Source organism: Leuciscus leuciscus (assembly GCF_965113295.1).
Source record: "Leuciscus leuciscus genome assembly, chromosome: 9".
In the NCBI taxonomy this organism is placed as follows: Eukaryota; Metazoa; Chordata; class Actinopteri; order Cypriniformes; family Leuciscidae; genus Leuciscus; species Leuciscus leuciscus.
The window spans coordinates 24172881-24189738 of record NC_138733.1 but is presented as its reverse complement, the minus strand read 5'-3'; the positions used below and the strand labels follow the sequence as shown (position 1 = coordinate 24189738).

General features: G+C 37.7%; 1 protein-coding gene across 1 annotated transcript in view; it reads right to left on the bottom strand.

The window, feature by feature from the left end:
* nlk2 (nemo-like kinase, type 2) overlaps window positions 1-14579 on the bottom strand; it is a 78346-nt gene extending 63767 nt beyond the window's left edge. The window contains exon 1 of the mRNA XM_082179733.1: window positions 12971-14579. Coding sequence (XP_082035859.1) covers window positions 12971-13437 — 467 coding nt within the window. The 5' untranslated portion in view covers window positions 13438-14579. The remainder of the gene's footprint in view (window positions 1-12970) is intronic.
* Between the last annotated feature and the right edge of the window lie 2279 nt (window positions 14580-16858).

Here is a 16858-nt window from a genome sequence, read left to right as displayed (position 1 = left end):
ATTCACCACAAGATCAAAATAAATGATATTTGCAATATGCATGAAGTAAATGAAGCCTATATTTAGACCATTAAGTCTTGCACCAAATTGAACTGTATTATTTATTTTATGCACTGATAATATTTTCATGATGATATACCAGCACTTAAAGTACCACACATTTAAGTGGGGATATTTTGGGGATATTTCATTTAATTTTATCAATCAATAAATTCCACTAGAAACAAACCTTGTTGTATTATTTTAATTTAATACTGTGAAGCTGCTTTGATACAATCTGTATTGTGAAAAGCGCTATACAAATATACTTGACTTGACTTTTACAACAGACCTGAAAGAATGTGAGATTTTGTACACCCGGTTGGGATGTTTAGCTAAATTAAAGTTATTTGCACTTTTTTACAGTGTAATTATTTTGGAAAATCAATGAAAAGTATGAAATATTGCAAAAACACACATGAGAGTGAGATTAGAGGAAAGCCGCAAAAACGTAATTTGTAGCGTGGGAAAGAGTACTAGACAAGTGTACTCAAGTAAAAGTATTGCTACTTGAGAAACAATTTACTTGAGTACAAGTAGAAATACTGAAAAATTATGGTAAAAAAATAACTAAAAAAGTACTTTAACGTAAAAAAATAAATACTTAAAGTGTCCTGACCTCAGGGGAATCCTGGAGAATGATATATTGAGGGAATCCCCAGTTTTTCAGCAAACTACTTATTTACTCTTACTTGAGTTAGATAATTTTTTATGGACGTAAAATGTTTTTTGAATTGCACTACTTGAAAAAAATATGCATTGCATTAACCCTGCTTGCATTTTAATGCATTGTGCTGAAATTCAACATGGTTGTTTATTTAAGCTGTGAATATTTCAACTCAAAACATTTCACACACGTTTTCATTATTAAAAATTCAATACACCATATTCACCTTTTAGATTTCACTTCCAAAATATTCATTCTGTTTAAAAATACAACCTATAATATTCGACAGGCAATTTTCGGTCCATTTTATTTCGCTTTACAAATTCGCTTCAACAAATTCAGTGATTCAAATTAGACAGAAAATTCAACATTTGACATCCAGGAACGCCAGGAATATCAGTAGATTGCCGATTGATAATCTCCATAGCTGTTAGTCGGCCTAACCAGTAAGAGGTGCAAGTGCGTGTTGACGAAGAAAACTATAGAGCAACGGGTGAGAGAGTCATTCATTCATAAAAAAGCTGATAAAGTCACAAAAGCTGTGTTTACATTTAAGTCTTTGCAGTTAGTTTTGTACATGTAAGCAGCTTTCTCTACCGTGAACGAGATTATAATGTTATTCCCCGATGCTAATGTACAGATAAATCGTTAAACCTGAGGTAGTAGACATATATTTCTCTCGGTTGTTTCGTTTTCTTAACTTTATATTGCAGCTCTATGCTGCAGAACTACTTAAGTTACTACGTTACAAAGTAGACTACTTCATTATTATTTTTCTATTTTTAACAAAAAAGAGGCGATGTTAGCAATATGAAGCGTTAAACACTTTTCATGTAATTTGTTTGATTCATACTGGAAGCCAGAGGGCGTCCACAAGTGAGATTCATAGAAGTATTAAACTTATGACGGAAATCCCTTATATGGACATCAGATATAATAGACAGCTAAATAACATGCAGATAGAGACGTTTTGACTGATGGAACATGAATACAATAAACACACGATTGCGATGTGATTATCTGTGTTCTTCAAGCCATCTCGGGTATTTTCATAAGAATGATGTAATGCAACGGTAATCAACATAGACTGTATCATAGAATTTTACAAAATAAAATATGTTCTGTCTCACTCTGTGTTAAGAAGCAACACAGGACCACAGAAGTTATTTCAAACATGACTGACATATATACATATATAGTGATTTTGGAGCAAAACGTGATATTAGTCTCATGAACTGTTGCGTTTGACGCTGTGCTAAACAAATATACTAGCTATCTTGGTTGTCAAGAGCGATTGTTTTATTACTAATTTTGAAAAGTAAGTCCAAATAAGATAATTTGAATGTTTTTTAAGAAAGGCAAAATGAGGGTTTAAAACAGCATGAATACAAGAGTGCCAGTAAAAAAAATAATGTGTGGTACGTGTTAACATGTTAAATAAAATGCTCTTCTTTTTTGTCCACTGACTGTTGCTATAGTAACGAATGACACTTACAGTGTATCTGATTGACAGATAAATCCTGCAATCTCATTTCACTGTTGTTGCTAATGTTGAGGTTATTTCATTTTTGTACAAAGTTTGCTTCATACATTTAGTTTAACTGCATTGTTAAAGAGGGTAGTGTTGTCACGGTACCAAAATTTCAGTATTCGGTACCGATACCAGTGAAAATCCACGGTTCTCGGTACCAATTTCGGTACCAAAGCTTAATTTAGATTAAATTTACATAATTATATTAAAGTGTATATCATAAAGATGGAAACTGTAGTATTAAAAACACTTTACAATAAGATTCCATTTGTTAGATAACATTAGATAAAATGACCTAACAAAAAAAAATATATAGTTATATGGCGCAATTATTCTCCTTTAGGGGTTAATTTAAAAATACATTTTTAAAATCAAAAGTTAACATTATTTCTGTTAACATTATTTAATGCACAATGAATGAAGTGAACAAACATGACCAATCAAGTGTTTTGTATTAAATAACATTCACAAACATTAATTAATGTTGTAAAAATATATTGTTCACTCAATGTGTTATGTTAGTTAGATAACGCATTAAGTGATGTTAATGAATGGTATCTTATTGTAGCATTACCAAACTATACAGGAGATAAAATATGTTTTATTTGACTTGACTATACTTTTATTTAATCCAAAACTGTATTCATATTTAACTTTAAAAGGGCTTTTTAAACCTGCTAAGAGTTATCCAGCCAAGAATAAGACTAGAACTGCTTTTCTGACGGACTGATATTAATGACGGCTTTTTATTTCTCATCCCCATAAATATATCTAGTAGTAAAGCTAATGCAAGGGCTAGAAATCAATTAATAGGCCCATGTCACACTTCCTCGTCGTCATGGAGAGCGCAGTTCGCACAAGCGTTTGTACTCCCGTGGCGTCTGTCGTTGCTATGCATCCGTGAACGCACATGGAAAAGCGAGCGCGCCGCTTCTATTATGAGCGCGCTTGCCGCGCGCCATTTGAAATAACGTATCTGCACGCGCAAAAACATCAGCACCACAGCACCGCCGATCGCCATCAGCGCTTTTATGAAGAGGACGCAACTGCACGCGCTTCGGGCATGCACGCGCATCAAGTACCGGGTTTGAGAAAACCTGGTACCGTGACGTTTAAAAAAAAATTAGTACCGACTTGGTACCGAAGTACCGGGTCTTTTGACAACACTAAAAGAGGGCAAGCTTTACCATTAAACTGAACTGCGTGCATTGTATGAGCCGAGTTTTCTGTTTACTTCAACTGCTCAGTGCTCTGGTAATATCGATGGTATGACCCATTTCAGGAGCTACCGAAATTACAATTTAAAATAAGAATATGAGCACGGCTCACTTACATTCACTAAAATATGGACCTAACGCCCCCCAACTGAACTTGAAGTTTTGATTGGTTTTGCACCCGAGTCAGACCTGTCTGTTTATTGGGTGAAGCGCAGGTTTCCAATACAGTTTGAAAAGGGCCTGTCAAATGCCAGCTCGCCCAGTTGCTCCGTCGGCAGCTTTGTCAAAGTACTTTGTACTTTTGGTGAAAAATAAATGTAGCTAAGTTGAATACTTTATTTTTATTCAACTCAAGTAAAAAAAAACACACACTTCCCATAAATTCTGATGTACGTTACATCATAAGAAAAATGGCGTTTCGCTAATATTAGTCTCTCTGTTTATCCCGAGGTTTACCGCAGTCCGCCGGATCCAGGGCGTATCCAGGTCTGATGAAGGACCTGTGCCTGGGCGCGACGACAACACAGTCCTGAAGTGTCAACTAGTCTCTCCCCTGTGAAGGTCTCCTTCCCTTCTCTTCACCTCTGTACAGATAAAGCGTTGTCGGGATGATTCCGGTTCGCGTGGCTACGCGGAAGCGATAGACATTCTGTATTATAAATTTTAAGGCCAGACAAGTAGTTTGTTGAGGGCTGGTTTGTAGGGAAGGACTACACGCCTGCGCACATACTGTATATTCAAACGCACATACCTATAGACTGAACTCGTAATACGCATGTGCACGCCAACAGCGTTCTCACGGGTTCGCGTTTTTGAAGTTTGCGCAGAAAGAACTTAAGAGTTTCCTGTTAAAACGGTGTCATGTTAGCGGCCCCTAAGTTAATAACTAAAGATCGTTGCGACGGAAGTGAATCAATCAAAACTAACTTTAGCCGGACAATAACTTTATTCTTGAGCTGCTATAAAGCCAAAACAATCTCTGTTACTTTAATTTCCTATTATCACTGTAAAGCCGCTTTGGAACAATCTACATTGACTACGTTTGCATGCAGCCAATAACCCGTTCAAAACCGGGATATTAGCAATAACCCGGTCGCGCACGGCCATGTAAACACCGGCAAAAACCCGGATATGCTCATATCCCGGTTTTTAAAAACCCGGATATTATCCCTGGGGTACCCCTTTTCTAACCCGAATATTTGGTCATGTAAACGCGTATCGGCATATCCCCATCAAAAGGAACATTGATTTGTGTTCTGTGAATGTTCTATTCGCAAGGAATCTTGGTCTTTTGAGTAGAGACGGCGCATACAGAAACCCGCGTGCAGTATACCGGAAGTAAACAAGAAGTAGAGGTAAACATGGCGAGACGCAGCACAGCACCACACTTTTGGAGCGAGGAGGAAATCGCAAACAAAGGCGATCGCTATCTGCCCCGAACTATTCATTATCCGCATGCTGCTGCTGTTGTTGTTGCCTTTGGATACAGGAAGAAGAATCGGAAATGACGCACATTGCGTATTAACATTGTCCGTGCGTCGCCGTTTACATCGGGATATTGCCAATTGATTACAAATTCCATACAGGAGTATAACTCTCTCTACTCACGCATGTAAACGGGTTATTCCGAATGTTTCAGAAACCCAAATAGTGACCTTAACCCGACCATAACCCGAAATTTGACAGCATGTATAAACGTAGTCACTGTTAAAAGCGCTATATAAATGAAGATGACTTGACTTGACTTGACAATTTAAATAGACTCAAGACTTTAAAATGTACTCAAGTACTGTAAAGAAAGTATTTGTAAATAGTTATTTTACATCTGAGCATATGCAACTAAAGTGTTACTACTATATAAATTACAAAAACAAAATTAAGATGAACTGCAAATTATTGAAACTGAATTACTGAATCCATAGACATGTTAATCAGTATAACAGATCAAAAGGCTAGCCTATTGTAATGGTTAATAATAATAATTCCAAAAGATATATTATATAGGCTGATAACTGTCAGTGTCCAGTTATCAAAAACAGGGACACTTGACTTGGTACAATTTTTTTATTGGCTTTTCCCCTCTATTGAATATTCATCTTGTGTTTTGAAATTTGACACTGTGATATCATGGAAATGATCATTTAAATCCTTTTGGTGGGCTCAATGTTTGTGATATCAACTTCAAATTTGGAACACACCTTGGCTAGACATGAACATACGCTTTGATTTTCTAGAAGGTTAAACTGGAAAGCACATTTGCATACAATTGCATGTATGCATACATGAATCATGTTGACAGAACTTGTTCTGAGAATGAATAAATGAACGAACGAACAAATGAATTATTATGCAATTTCTTACTTTTTTTCTTTTGATTTGATTTCGGGGGGAAATGACCCACACATCCCGTTGTGGCATTCATCCAAACAACAAGGAAAACAAAACAGACTTATTCTCAGCAGTGCAGCAAGATCAACATGAGTAAAGCCCAGAATAGGCTGACAGAGGCAGGTGAGTGAAGGGTTAACGTACACACTCCTGCACTCTTTCACCCCCAACACTTCAAAGGTAAGCTGTTTCTCTGCTCGGTCTGTGCATCTGCCAAGCCCAGAGCCTCTTAAGAGCTGCTTCTGACTGTTGTGGTTGTAAAAAAAAGCTTGTCCCGTCCGTGAGCCTTTCAAGTTCAGAGTATAAAAGCACCAGGCCGCCTGCCATTATAATTCGCCTAAAAAACACACACACAAAGCTGCAGCAAAACCACGGGTTGAAAAGAGAAAGTTAAAATCTACTCAACAATCATGTAATGACTCTTTTTTCAATTATGGGGGTCATATTGATAAATGATCACATCAGACTAATTAAGACATTATTAGATTTTAGATAATAGATGACGAGAGGAAAACTCAAAAGAGCTTCGGGTTCAATCGTGTTGCTCATCACACTGGGAAAAAACACACACTGACTGCATGATAAATCATATTTAATATTCTAATGTTGTTAAAGCATGTTTGATCAGCAACTAAATAGCTTGGTTAATTTCAGGGAGACATTCGAGGAGGATATGAGGTTCCTCTCCAAAAAAAACATCAAACTTTAATAATTCACATTTCATTTAAATTGTACATTTACAATGGAGAAGGGAATACATTAATCATTACATCAATAGCAGCTACAGCTAGCGCTTCATATGTACTACTAGAAAAGAAAAGTCAGTGATCTTCAGAGATTTGGACTCTATGCAATCTTAAAGTAGTCATACATCTTTAAAACTCAAGCCTTAATATTATTGCGTAATCTTTTACTAATAACCCTTATTCCACACACACTCCCATTCAGTTCTGTGTGTGTGTATACTGTGTGTATGTATGTATGTATGTATATATATACACACACAAACACACAGTATATATATATATATATATATATATATATATATATATATATACACAAACACAGTATATATATATATATATATATATATATATATATATATATATATATATATATATAAGAGCTGTTTAGAGAATTACTGACAAGTGTCATGTTTAATGATGGCAATCAAAAAAGCAGGATCCAGAAGTTTCACGAAGCCATTTCAAGAAACAGACTTTGCATATTTTTGGTGCAACAATCTGCCAGCCGAGATCTTAAGAACATCAGGCCTAATTCAAGCTGTCCGTGACCATGCTAGCATTCCCCGCACAGATCAAACCGTGAGCGCAACAGAGACCGGCTGACACTTTAATGGACAGCGAAGACTCAGATACATTCCTGTGCAGAGTCATGCCTCTTCCCTGAGAGACAGGGGCCTATGGGGGCATAGTGGAGAACCACAGTTCAACCCATTTTTGGGGGGAAAATCAACTAAACCAAATGGAAAATGAACAATAGCCTATTATACGGGACCCATGACATGCGAATGCATGTGTCTGGCATTTCGTCTTTATCAGCACTGGCTCTAACAGCTCACGGATGGAGGCCGCACGTGTAAAAATACAAGTAAGTCATGAGGGCTGTGATTAAGATGGAGACAGAGATTATCTGGTAGGTCTCTGTTTTTGGATCTTGTTTGAGCAGCAGGAGGCCTGTGGGACGCAGGTTGAACAGGCCAAATCTGTTTTTATGATATGTATTGTTTGTTAATATAAATACGAGCAAACTGTTGGCAACAGACTGTGTCATTCTGCTCGCCTCCTAAGTTCTCCTGGTCGTGAATCAGTTTATCTTTCGGGCACTAGCGAAGGCCTTGATTCACAAAACATTAAGACACTGATGACACAGTTAGCTGCAACACGACTTCAAGATCAAACATTAAATATAGCTATATCAAAGCCATTGCTGTATAAATGGCAATGATATTCATTGTAGTTGTTAACAAGTACAGTGTCAATGTGAAATGTGCCATTTTACTAAGCAAAACAGGTATTCAAGAAATAAATTAAAACAAATTAAGTAAAATATAATAATTAATCAAATAAAAGGAAAATAAATAATAATAATAATAATCAAATAAATACAATAAAAATTGCAGATTATAATTAACGAAAAATAAACTATAAAAAATTACTAGGGCTGTGAAAATTAACATTCATTTTGCGCTTTTTTTCTTCATCATGACGCATTAAAAATATTTATCGCAATTAACGCAGCATCTGTTTTTGGCGTTACATTATGATTCATGCAAATGCTTTTACACCATTCAAGTGCGATTAGACACAATAGAGAACGTAGTGCTGTACTGGCGGCGTCTGTGAATCTCCTGTCTGTGTGACACACACACGACTTGTGTGCGCAGAATGCCGCTTCAGACAGTGCAAGCAAGTTTGTGCCAACATGCCCCGTTTTGTTGAGTATCCTTGAAAGCACAGTCTTAAATAAGTTAAATGAAGTCTTAAATGAACGTAAAGAGTTGTGAGAAAATGGGATGCATGTCAGATCCGAGTCTGTGCGAAAGGTCTTAAAGTGACAGCAGCCTAATAAACCTGCTGATGTCTGTCATTAGGCTAATGTTAAAGAACAAAAGAAAAAGAAAAACAATAACTTTTTTGTGCATTTTGGCAGGGAATGTAAAAATCTGAACCGGTCTAACACCAACAGAAAAGAATATATTAACTGATATATTAAAGGGCACAGGTAAATGTGACATTTATTATAATGGTTTATGTGACGATTGTTTTAAGTTCACTTAAATTAAAAGTTGTTATTTTTTTTAAAGCCTAATAAATGTTAAAATCAATAGCTTTCAATTATACTGTAATGTTGAATGGCTATAATTAATGGCTAAAATTGAGGAAAAAAGTGACAGTATTGTATCAGTGATACTGGAATTCATTCATAATGAATATTCACAAATATTTAAAACATACTGTCTTTATGTTGTTTCTACATTAATTTGGAATTCATGAAAAATTTGCAATTAATTTGTTAATTTGTTTTAATTGATTGACAGCACAAAAATTGCCAAATTGAACAATGAACAAATACATTTAAAAAAGTGAACAAAGTGGTTCTTTAAAATCTAACAACTGTATGATGTCCTGTATGATGAAACAACTAAACTAATTTTAACGTAATATTACATAAAATAAAATAAATCTCTTTTATGTACATTACCAACACATTTATAAGGAATATATATATATATACACACACACACACACACACACACACACACACACACACACTTGTGTTTATCCTCTGATAACTTTACAACATTTTCAGTAAACAAATACACTGAGAAACCCATGATCATTAGCTTTTACAGTGCATTCTGGGAATTTCTAGGGTGCAAAATTAAGTTCACTGGAACAATTCTGACAGTGAGAGCATTCGAAATGTAGAACTCCCTTGGGCTTCTGAATTAGCAAACAGGTTGAGAAAAGCAAACAAATTATTTCATGCACAAAATACATATGCACTATAATGCAAAATTAAAGACTTCTTGTCTTGGACGCCATGGCCATGAGTATGATTCCCAGGGAAACTAATCAAACGTTTACCTTGAAAGCAATGCAAGTCACTTGTCTGCCAAATTCTTTCATGTAAAATGTATGTAAATGTTAAGTAATGTAACGTAAAGTTATCAGAGGCAAGAAATTACCAAAGCTGCATCCTAAACCTGACTTACAACATGCCACATTAAGGCACACAAAACATAATACAGGACACACATGGAATTCCCAGAACCCACAAATGAGGCATCACCATCAACTGAAGCCTTCTAAAATTACAGCGGTTTAGCATTTAGCGCTCCTGTTTCCCGTAAATTTGTTTACGTACACTATGAGTCAATCTCAAACTACAAGCGTACATGCAGGTCAAGGGGTTTCAAAATAAACTTTTTGACTGAGCATCAAGAGAGAGTTATGCCACTATATCTTCCACATAAGCACTCCACGCTATTAAAAATCATACTAGAGTGACAATTTTGAGGGTATTATTAATGACAGATATGGGATATTTCCCAGAAAGCATCAGACCCAGCAGTTTGCACTTCATTTCCTGCAGACTAGAATATGATCGAGTAACGCTTAGCACACGCAGGGTCTCTTAGGCATAAACCACCAATTCTATTCCATTTCATTTTGCTTTCATTTTCATTCTGAAGACAGGATATAAACCTGTTTGCAAAATCACTGCACAATATGCTTACTTTAATAAAGCATTATTTCCTGCAATTAAGCAAATGCAAAAAGATAATATAGATTATATGTATAGTTAGAATATCAGATAATTAAATTCAACTCCATCTGCATCAGAACCAGTATGTGACACACACACACATTGTGTCCGGGCCAAAACCAATTTATCTAAACTTTTGCAGCTGCACGAATGAAAGGGCACTAACTAGAATGTAAAACACCATCCAAAACAGCCTTCTATATAGCTAACACAAGGACCAAGCTCTTCTCCTTTTTTAACTCTTCCTATATCCCAGTACAGGAACCGTTCCAATAGACAGGATCCCTACGAAGTCTTTGGCCCTGTTTACACCTGGTATTAAGATACGTTTTGGCCGATCGGATCACAAGAAGATGAAGGAGACACGTCCTTGTTTACACCTGGAGTTTTAAGAAAACACACAGAGAGCAGCAGCTTTCATTTCTGCGCTGATAGTGTGTGTTAAAAAATCACGAATGGTGAGAGAACATACATTTCCCATTATGTTTATGTTTACGCATTACGAGTTCAAAAAGGGTGCAAAGGCACCATAAAGTATCAAAACATATTGAGAAGCTAAACAATAGCTTTGTGTGACAAACAATCTGCAATTGAAGTTATTATGCACTGAAATTCATGCGTTTGCATAAAATCATGAAAGCTCCAGGTTCCATTGATTGTAATTAAAAGTAAAAGATAGCACCTTTCTTTAAAACATCTTGTTCTGTATTCCAAAGACGTAAGTCATACAGGTTTGGAACAACATGAGAGGTACTATTAAATGATTACAAAATTGTCAATTTGTAACTTTTTGGGTTAATTATACATTTAATTACCTATGGTTCTGCAGTCTGAACACCCCCTTTAAGAGGGTGCAAACCCTAAATGATTTTCCTCTATGGTCGTGCCTCTAGAGGACAGCTATAAATATACCAGCAGGCAACAGTGCAGATTAAAAGCAGACAATGAGCAACAGGAAGCGATTTTGAGGAAAGGTCAGGCTAAGATTGCATGGGCGGGGGTAGCGAGGCTGTTGATGAGAGCTCCCCTAGTTTTGTGGCCCCTCTGCAGGCACCAGTTACAGGCGATTCCTTTGGATAAACACACAGAGAGCCAAGATATGTGTGCTAGAAAAAGTCAAAGAATGAAAATGGCCCATTATTTTAATTTTGTCTATTGTGCTTAATATATTGCTTGTCCCAGGAATTAACTCTCAGATTAACCTCTGAACAGAAGTTGTGGCTGAGTCTTCTACAAGGACAGGAGGGTGTGTGCTTACAAAGGATATTGCATTTCCTTGTAGTTACAAACTCATTCTGAGAACCAGCACTCTCCTTCCTTAAAGAATTACACATATTACTCAACTTTTCATCTTTTGTCTGTATTGCCCTGTGAACTGGTTTGGTTGTGGCAGGAAGAAATTCAAAAGTTATCTACTAGGCACTTACATAAAGGGATAGTTCAGTTTTTTGAAGATATTTTGAAGAATATGGTTAACAGTTGCTGGTCCCCATTGACTTCCATAGTATGAATTTGTTTTTAATGGAAGTCAGTGGGGACAAGACACTGTTTGGTTACCCACATTCTTCAAAATATCTTCTTTTGTGTTCAACAGAACAAAGAAACTCATACAGGTTTGGAACAACTTGAGGGTTGGTTGAAGGATCCCTTTACTTTACTACATTATATTTATAGGTTCAGTGCCTATAGGTTTATACATGGAGTGAAGCAAACACCTGTGTTGGGAACTATTCTCAAGACACTCAAACTGACATGAATTAAATCTTGAGCATTTAAGTCAGCTTATCCCTTAAGTAGAGCAATGTTCCCTTAGTGTACATCTCAATTTCTTTGCCAAAAGCTGTCCCTTATTCCCCTTGAACTGTCACAAGGGAATCTAAAAATATGGTACCTCTCCATCCTAACAAACCTGACAGGTAAAACATTTTAAAGGTGCACTCTATAAGTTTTGGTTTAGGTTTAGTCAGATCTAGTTACAATGGGCAAAATGATCATTGTTATGCTATTTGTCCACTCTTTCTATTTGATCAATTGTAAACGTGCTGATCCATACCATCACTCTTTAGCTGTTATATTGCACTTTTATGTTTATTTATTGTAACGCATTTTATAAAGTAAACCAACACACTCTCATGGCAATTCATAACTATTTAACATTTCTGCAAATTGGTGAATAATTCATACAATCTCATTTTAAAAAAATTTCGCACAATCAGTTAGGGTTAAGGGATGGGCCTTCATGCTTACCTTTTTGTCTAAAAATCAAACCATACAATTCCGTACAAATTCATATCGCCATTCCGTAAAATAGTTACCGGTACGTTTTCTCTAGGGATTAAGGTGACTAAACATATTTATTGTCAGTATTAGTGGTGTTTTATTATGCTGCCTTCACGTGTCACTTCTTAAGTCCTGAGCTTGTCACATTCAAAATGTGACTTGAGAGAGCATTCATGTCCAATTTTTTAACTAGGAAACTAGTATTTAGGATTATTCCGATGGCACGTGAAGGCAACATTACTGTAAGTAAATTGGTCAATTGCACGCCACAGCTGGTCATGTGACATCAACATGGCGGCACCCATGAGGGGGGAGACCAGCTCTGTGTGGAATAACAGCTTTTTTTCTATTAGTCTGATGTATCTCGAGTCTTCATCTCATGAGAGTGTACATCATTTTAATTATACTTCCCAAAGATGCATTCTTTATTTGTAACTTTTTTATTAGCACATTACTTTTAAAGCGCACTTTCGAAGTCCAAATTAAAGTCGTCAGCAGCAACAAACGATCAACTTTCATTTACAGAAGTTGTTACAATGTGATTCAATCACTTACCAAACAACACCGAAAGCTCCGTATCCGATCGGTCTGTCCGGCTCTATATCCAGCTGTTGCTGTAAGTGATGCGAGTGGTGGTGGTGATGATGATGCGCCTTCACGGCGGCGGCTTGAACTTGCGCCGGGGCTGCAGCGGCCGCCGGCCCCGGAGCTTGACCAGGAGCGGGCGAGGGGAAGTACGGCTGCTGCTGGCTCGGGTTCAGCATCACCGCCGCCGCGGCAGCAGCAGCAGCAGCTGCGGCCGTGGAAGCGTGCTGCTGTACGGGGTGCACGGCGGCGGCCGAGCCGGGGTGCTGGAGGTGATGCTGGCCCGGGTGGTGATGGTGGTGGAGGTGGGCGGGTGGCGGGAGATGGGGCAGCTGGTGGTGATGGTGCGGGTGATGCGCTGCCACTGCCGCGGTTCCGCCGTTGTACGCAGCCATCATTTTCGCGGCATTGGAAGCCGTCGTTCCGCACAGAGCCATTCACTCACTCAACAACCAGAAAATGAGAGGTGGAAAAACAAAACAAAGAGGCGAACGAGATGGAGAGGGAGGCTGCCAAGATGTCAAACTCTCATTTGGCTGTCATAGAGCCAAACGACGGGTAAAAAAAATCAAAGCATAAATGTCCGGCATAGCCTACATCAAGATGAGTGTGAAAAGGTGTCATACTAACAACTCTCCAGCTTTGATCTGACCTACTTCGGAGGATCTTTTGCGTTATACGTTCCAGACTAGCAAAATGACAATCGCGGACATCCAAGAAAAATCTCGCGATGGATAAACAAAAGAAAAGTAAAAGAGGAGAGAGGGATTAAATCAAAATAATGCGTTCCCCCCATAATAAATCAATTCCGCACGGCCTTAAATCTCCCTCATGTTGGAGGCATGAGGAGCACCTTGCTTTGCTCTAAACTCGGGCTTGTATGGAAAGGGAAATTAGGCGAATAGTACAAGTTACGTGGGGAATGCAACATTCATCTTTTAGATTTCCTCATATTTGCCATTTTGGGCTCATCCAGCCCTGTTTCCACCGCCAGGGCTGCATGCAGTTTGCAGAAGTTACGTGGGTCTCAATCAGGCCACCGTTGCTGACTTGGTACTTGCTCGCCAGCTTACTTGTTTACATTCCCATTAAAACGCACAATTCCCCCGCATGAAAGGCTGCTGCTACACTGTATCGATCCGGAAAGCTTGTTTTGCAGTATGGCGCTCTGTTGCGCTCGAGCTCTAAGCTGTAGATGGATAGCTCCAGATCCTCTCCAAATGTCAAAATCCCCTCGAAACACCCATCACGCTGATCAACGGAGCAATCCGTTTTCCTAGAAACATTCTTCCGAAGCTTTCAACTTATTTTCCCCATCGATAACGATGTGCTCGTTCACCGGCGTGCCGCGTGCTTGCTCTCAGTATCGTGGGCATGTATATCCAGTGAAGAAGAAATCAAAATAAGAACATCCAGTGTTTCTTGCAGTCATAAAACAGGCGGCCAGCGTCCTCACCCCCTCGCCGGATGGTGCTGCCAGGACCTGGGAAGGCACACGCGCAACCCTGCCGTCTTGGGTACCCGTCTAGTCCGCGTCCGATGACAGGTCTCTGAACCAATCACGTCGCGCTTCAGAAGTAGCACAGCCAATCAGCGGACGAGAGGAAGAGACGGAGGTCCAGCCATAATAAACAGGCCCTTGTTGCATGTGGAAGCTGGCGCCATTACGGCTACACGATACTGTAAAAGACAGTGACAGTCTACGGAGATCTTGAGCCGGAATGGAAAGCGAGGGGCCCCACTTACCCAGAGCTATTACGCGAGACATGCCATCCAATTAGCACCTGCCATTGAAGTGAGTCCCTAGCCTGAAAGGAGAGCCATGATTCGCTGTCCTATCGTTTTTCAAATCGAAGAAAAATGCACAGTAACAAGGACTGTCAAACATTATACAATATACAGTATATTATAGAAATATATTAAACAGTTTATAAAGTTTATAGTTTGTTGTTACAGTGCATTGAAATAAGTTTTACTTATGAAAGATAAAGTTTAATTTTGCAATCCATTGGCCTATCTTGAGAATAGTTCATAAATATTTTTTTTCTTTATGATTCAGTCAGAATGCTTTTTATTTTTTATTTATTTTGTAGGATACTTTATAATAATAAAAAATCAGTTTCTCACCATTAAGTTCAACACCTAGCAAATCTGTAGGAATGTTATTGACATATTTTTGTTGTTGTTGTTGTTGTTGTTTTTTTTAAGAAAAAGGGCATTTTTCCTGAATGTCAGGACAGGAGAGGATGACATATGTTTAAAATGTTGTAATTTATTAATTTCAGTTTCTGTTGGCCAAAAACTATTTATATTTTTGTATACCTTTTCCATCTTGGGGCAGAACATGCCCAACTATTTGGTCAAGTGTATCTCTTTTTTTCTCTCCTAGTCTACAGATTATTTTGCAGATGTTAAGGTATGTGCCTAAACATCAATTAACATTCTGAGAAATATTCATGAAAAAAAAAAAAAAAAAGTGTGACATTTAGCCCTGGCCTCCTCTATTATTAAAACATTAGCTAACATAATGTAATATGCTCTAAATAATTCATGTGCAGGATGCATGCACATTTTACATGCATTTTTCCTTTCTTCATTTTTCTTTAGAGTAGGTTTGTTTGTGAGACTGGAAAACTTAATCAAGTTAACTTAAGCAGTTTAGAGTCTACAGCTGTACATTCCACACCTTTGACCTCAACTCTTATGTGTTTGCATAAGGATAAATGCTTCATCTCAGCAGGATCTCACACTCACAGCACTGGCAGTGTACTGAAGCATGCAGGTGTTTATTTGTGATGCTCTGTTTAAGCATTAAATCAACCATGGGTCCACTCAAATGCAGAATCTTTGATTCATTCTCAACAATTATAACATGGTGGACCTTATAGACCTTGTTTAATCTGCTTTTAAGGCCTTTTAAAATATTTTGGTAGTGTTGCACAATGATGCATCTGAGTTTACATCTGAATTTAACCACCAGGACATTAAAGTCTGAAACTAAACCAAATTGATTAGCTGTAGAATCTTCCAGACAGAGTGAATGCAGTAGGCCTACGTGTCTAATTATCCACTGGAAATATTTTAAACAGAATAATTAATCTCTTGCTCAGGTCCAAAATAAACTGGTATCCTCCTTTAAGTGCAGGCCTAGTTCTTATGGATGAGTGGGACGTGCTCTACATCGAGTCCGCGAGGATAACAGTCCCTGAACTGAATCAGGCCTCATTGATTTGGACATTTTCCCCTCTGAAAATCAAATGTAGCAGCTGCAATGTCTTAATCAATAATGCCAAGGAATCATCCACATTGCCTTACATCTTTTCATTTAAAATACCGTGCTGAATTTGCATTTGCACACATGTAATCTACCTAAATAAATCACCCAGTTGGTATTGGTCTGGTTAGAATCCTGAAAACGTAGCTTTTCATGAAAACAACGACATGAGTTGTTCAAATTAAATCGAGCTTTGAATATAATTAGTGCTAGATTTTAATCATACTCTATTATGATGATGCCCATTTTCTGCATCTTGTCTTAGTCATTTTTCTCAGCTCTTCATCTTTTCATCAGGCAGCGTATGGCACATGAAAACTTATAGAGATTTGATTCATTCTCGGGCACAACGTGCATGGATTAATTGAATCTCTGTCTGTTCAACAATTCATCCATGACCCCGAAAGCTTCACAGTACATAGAATATAGAAACAAATTCAGCTAATTTTCATGTCATTTAATTGTATCCTTTTATCTCTTCAAAATCAGACTTTATTGTCAATGCAAACAACTAGAGCTGACACTAAAAATCAAGTACATTTAGTAATATGCTGTTATCAAAAGAAAGAGTCTGTTCTCAGCTA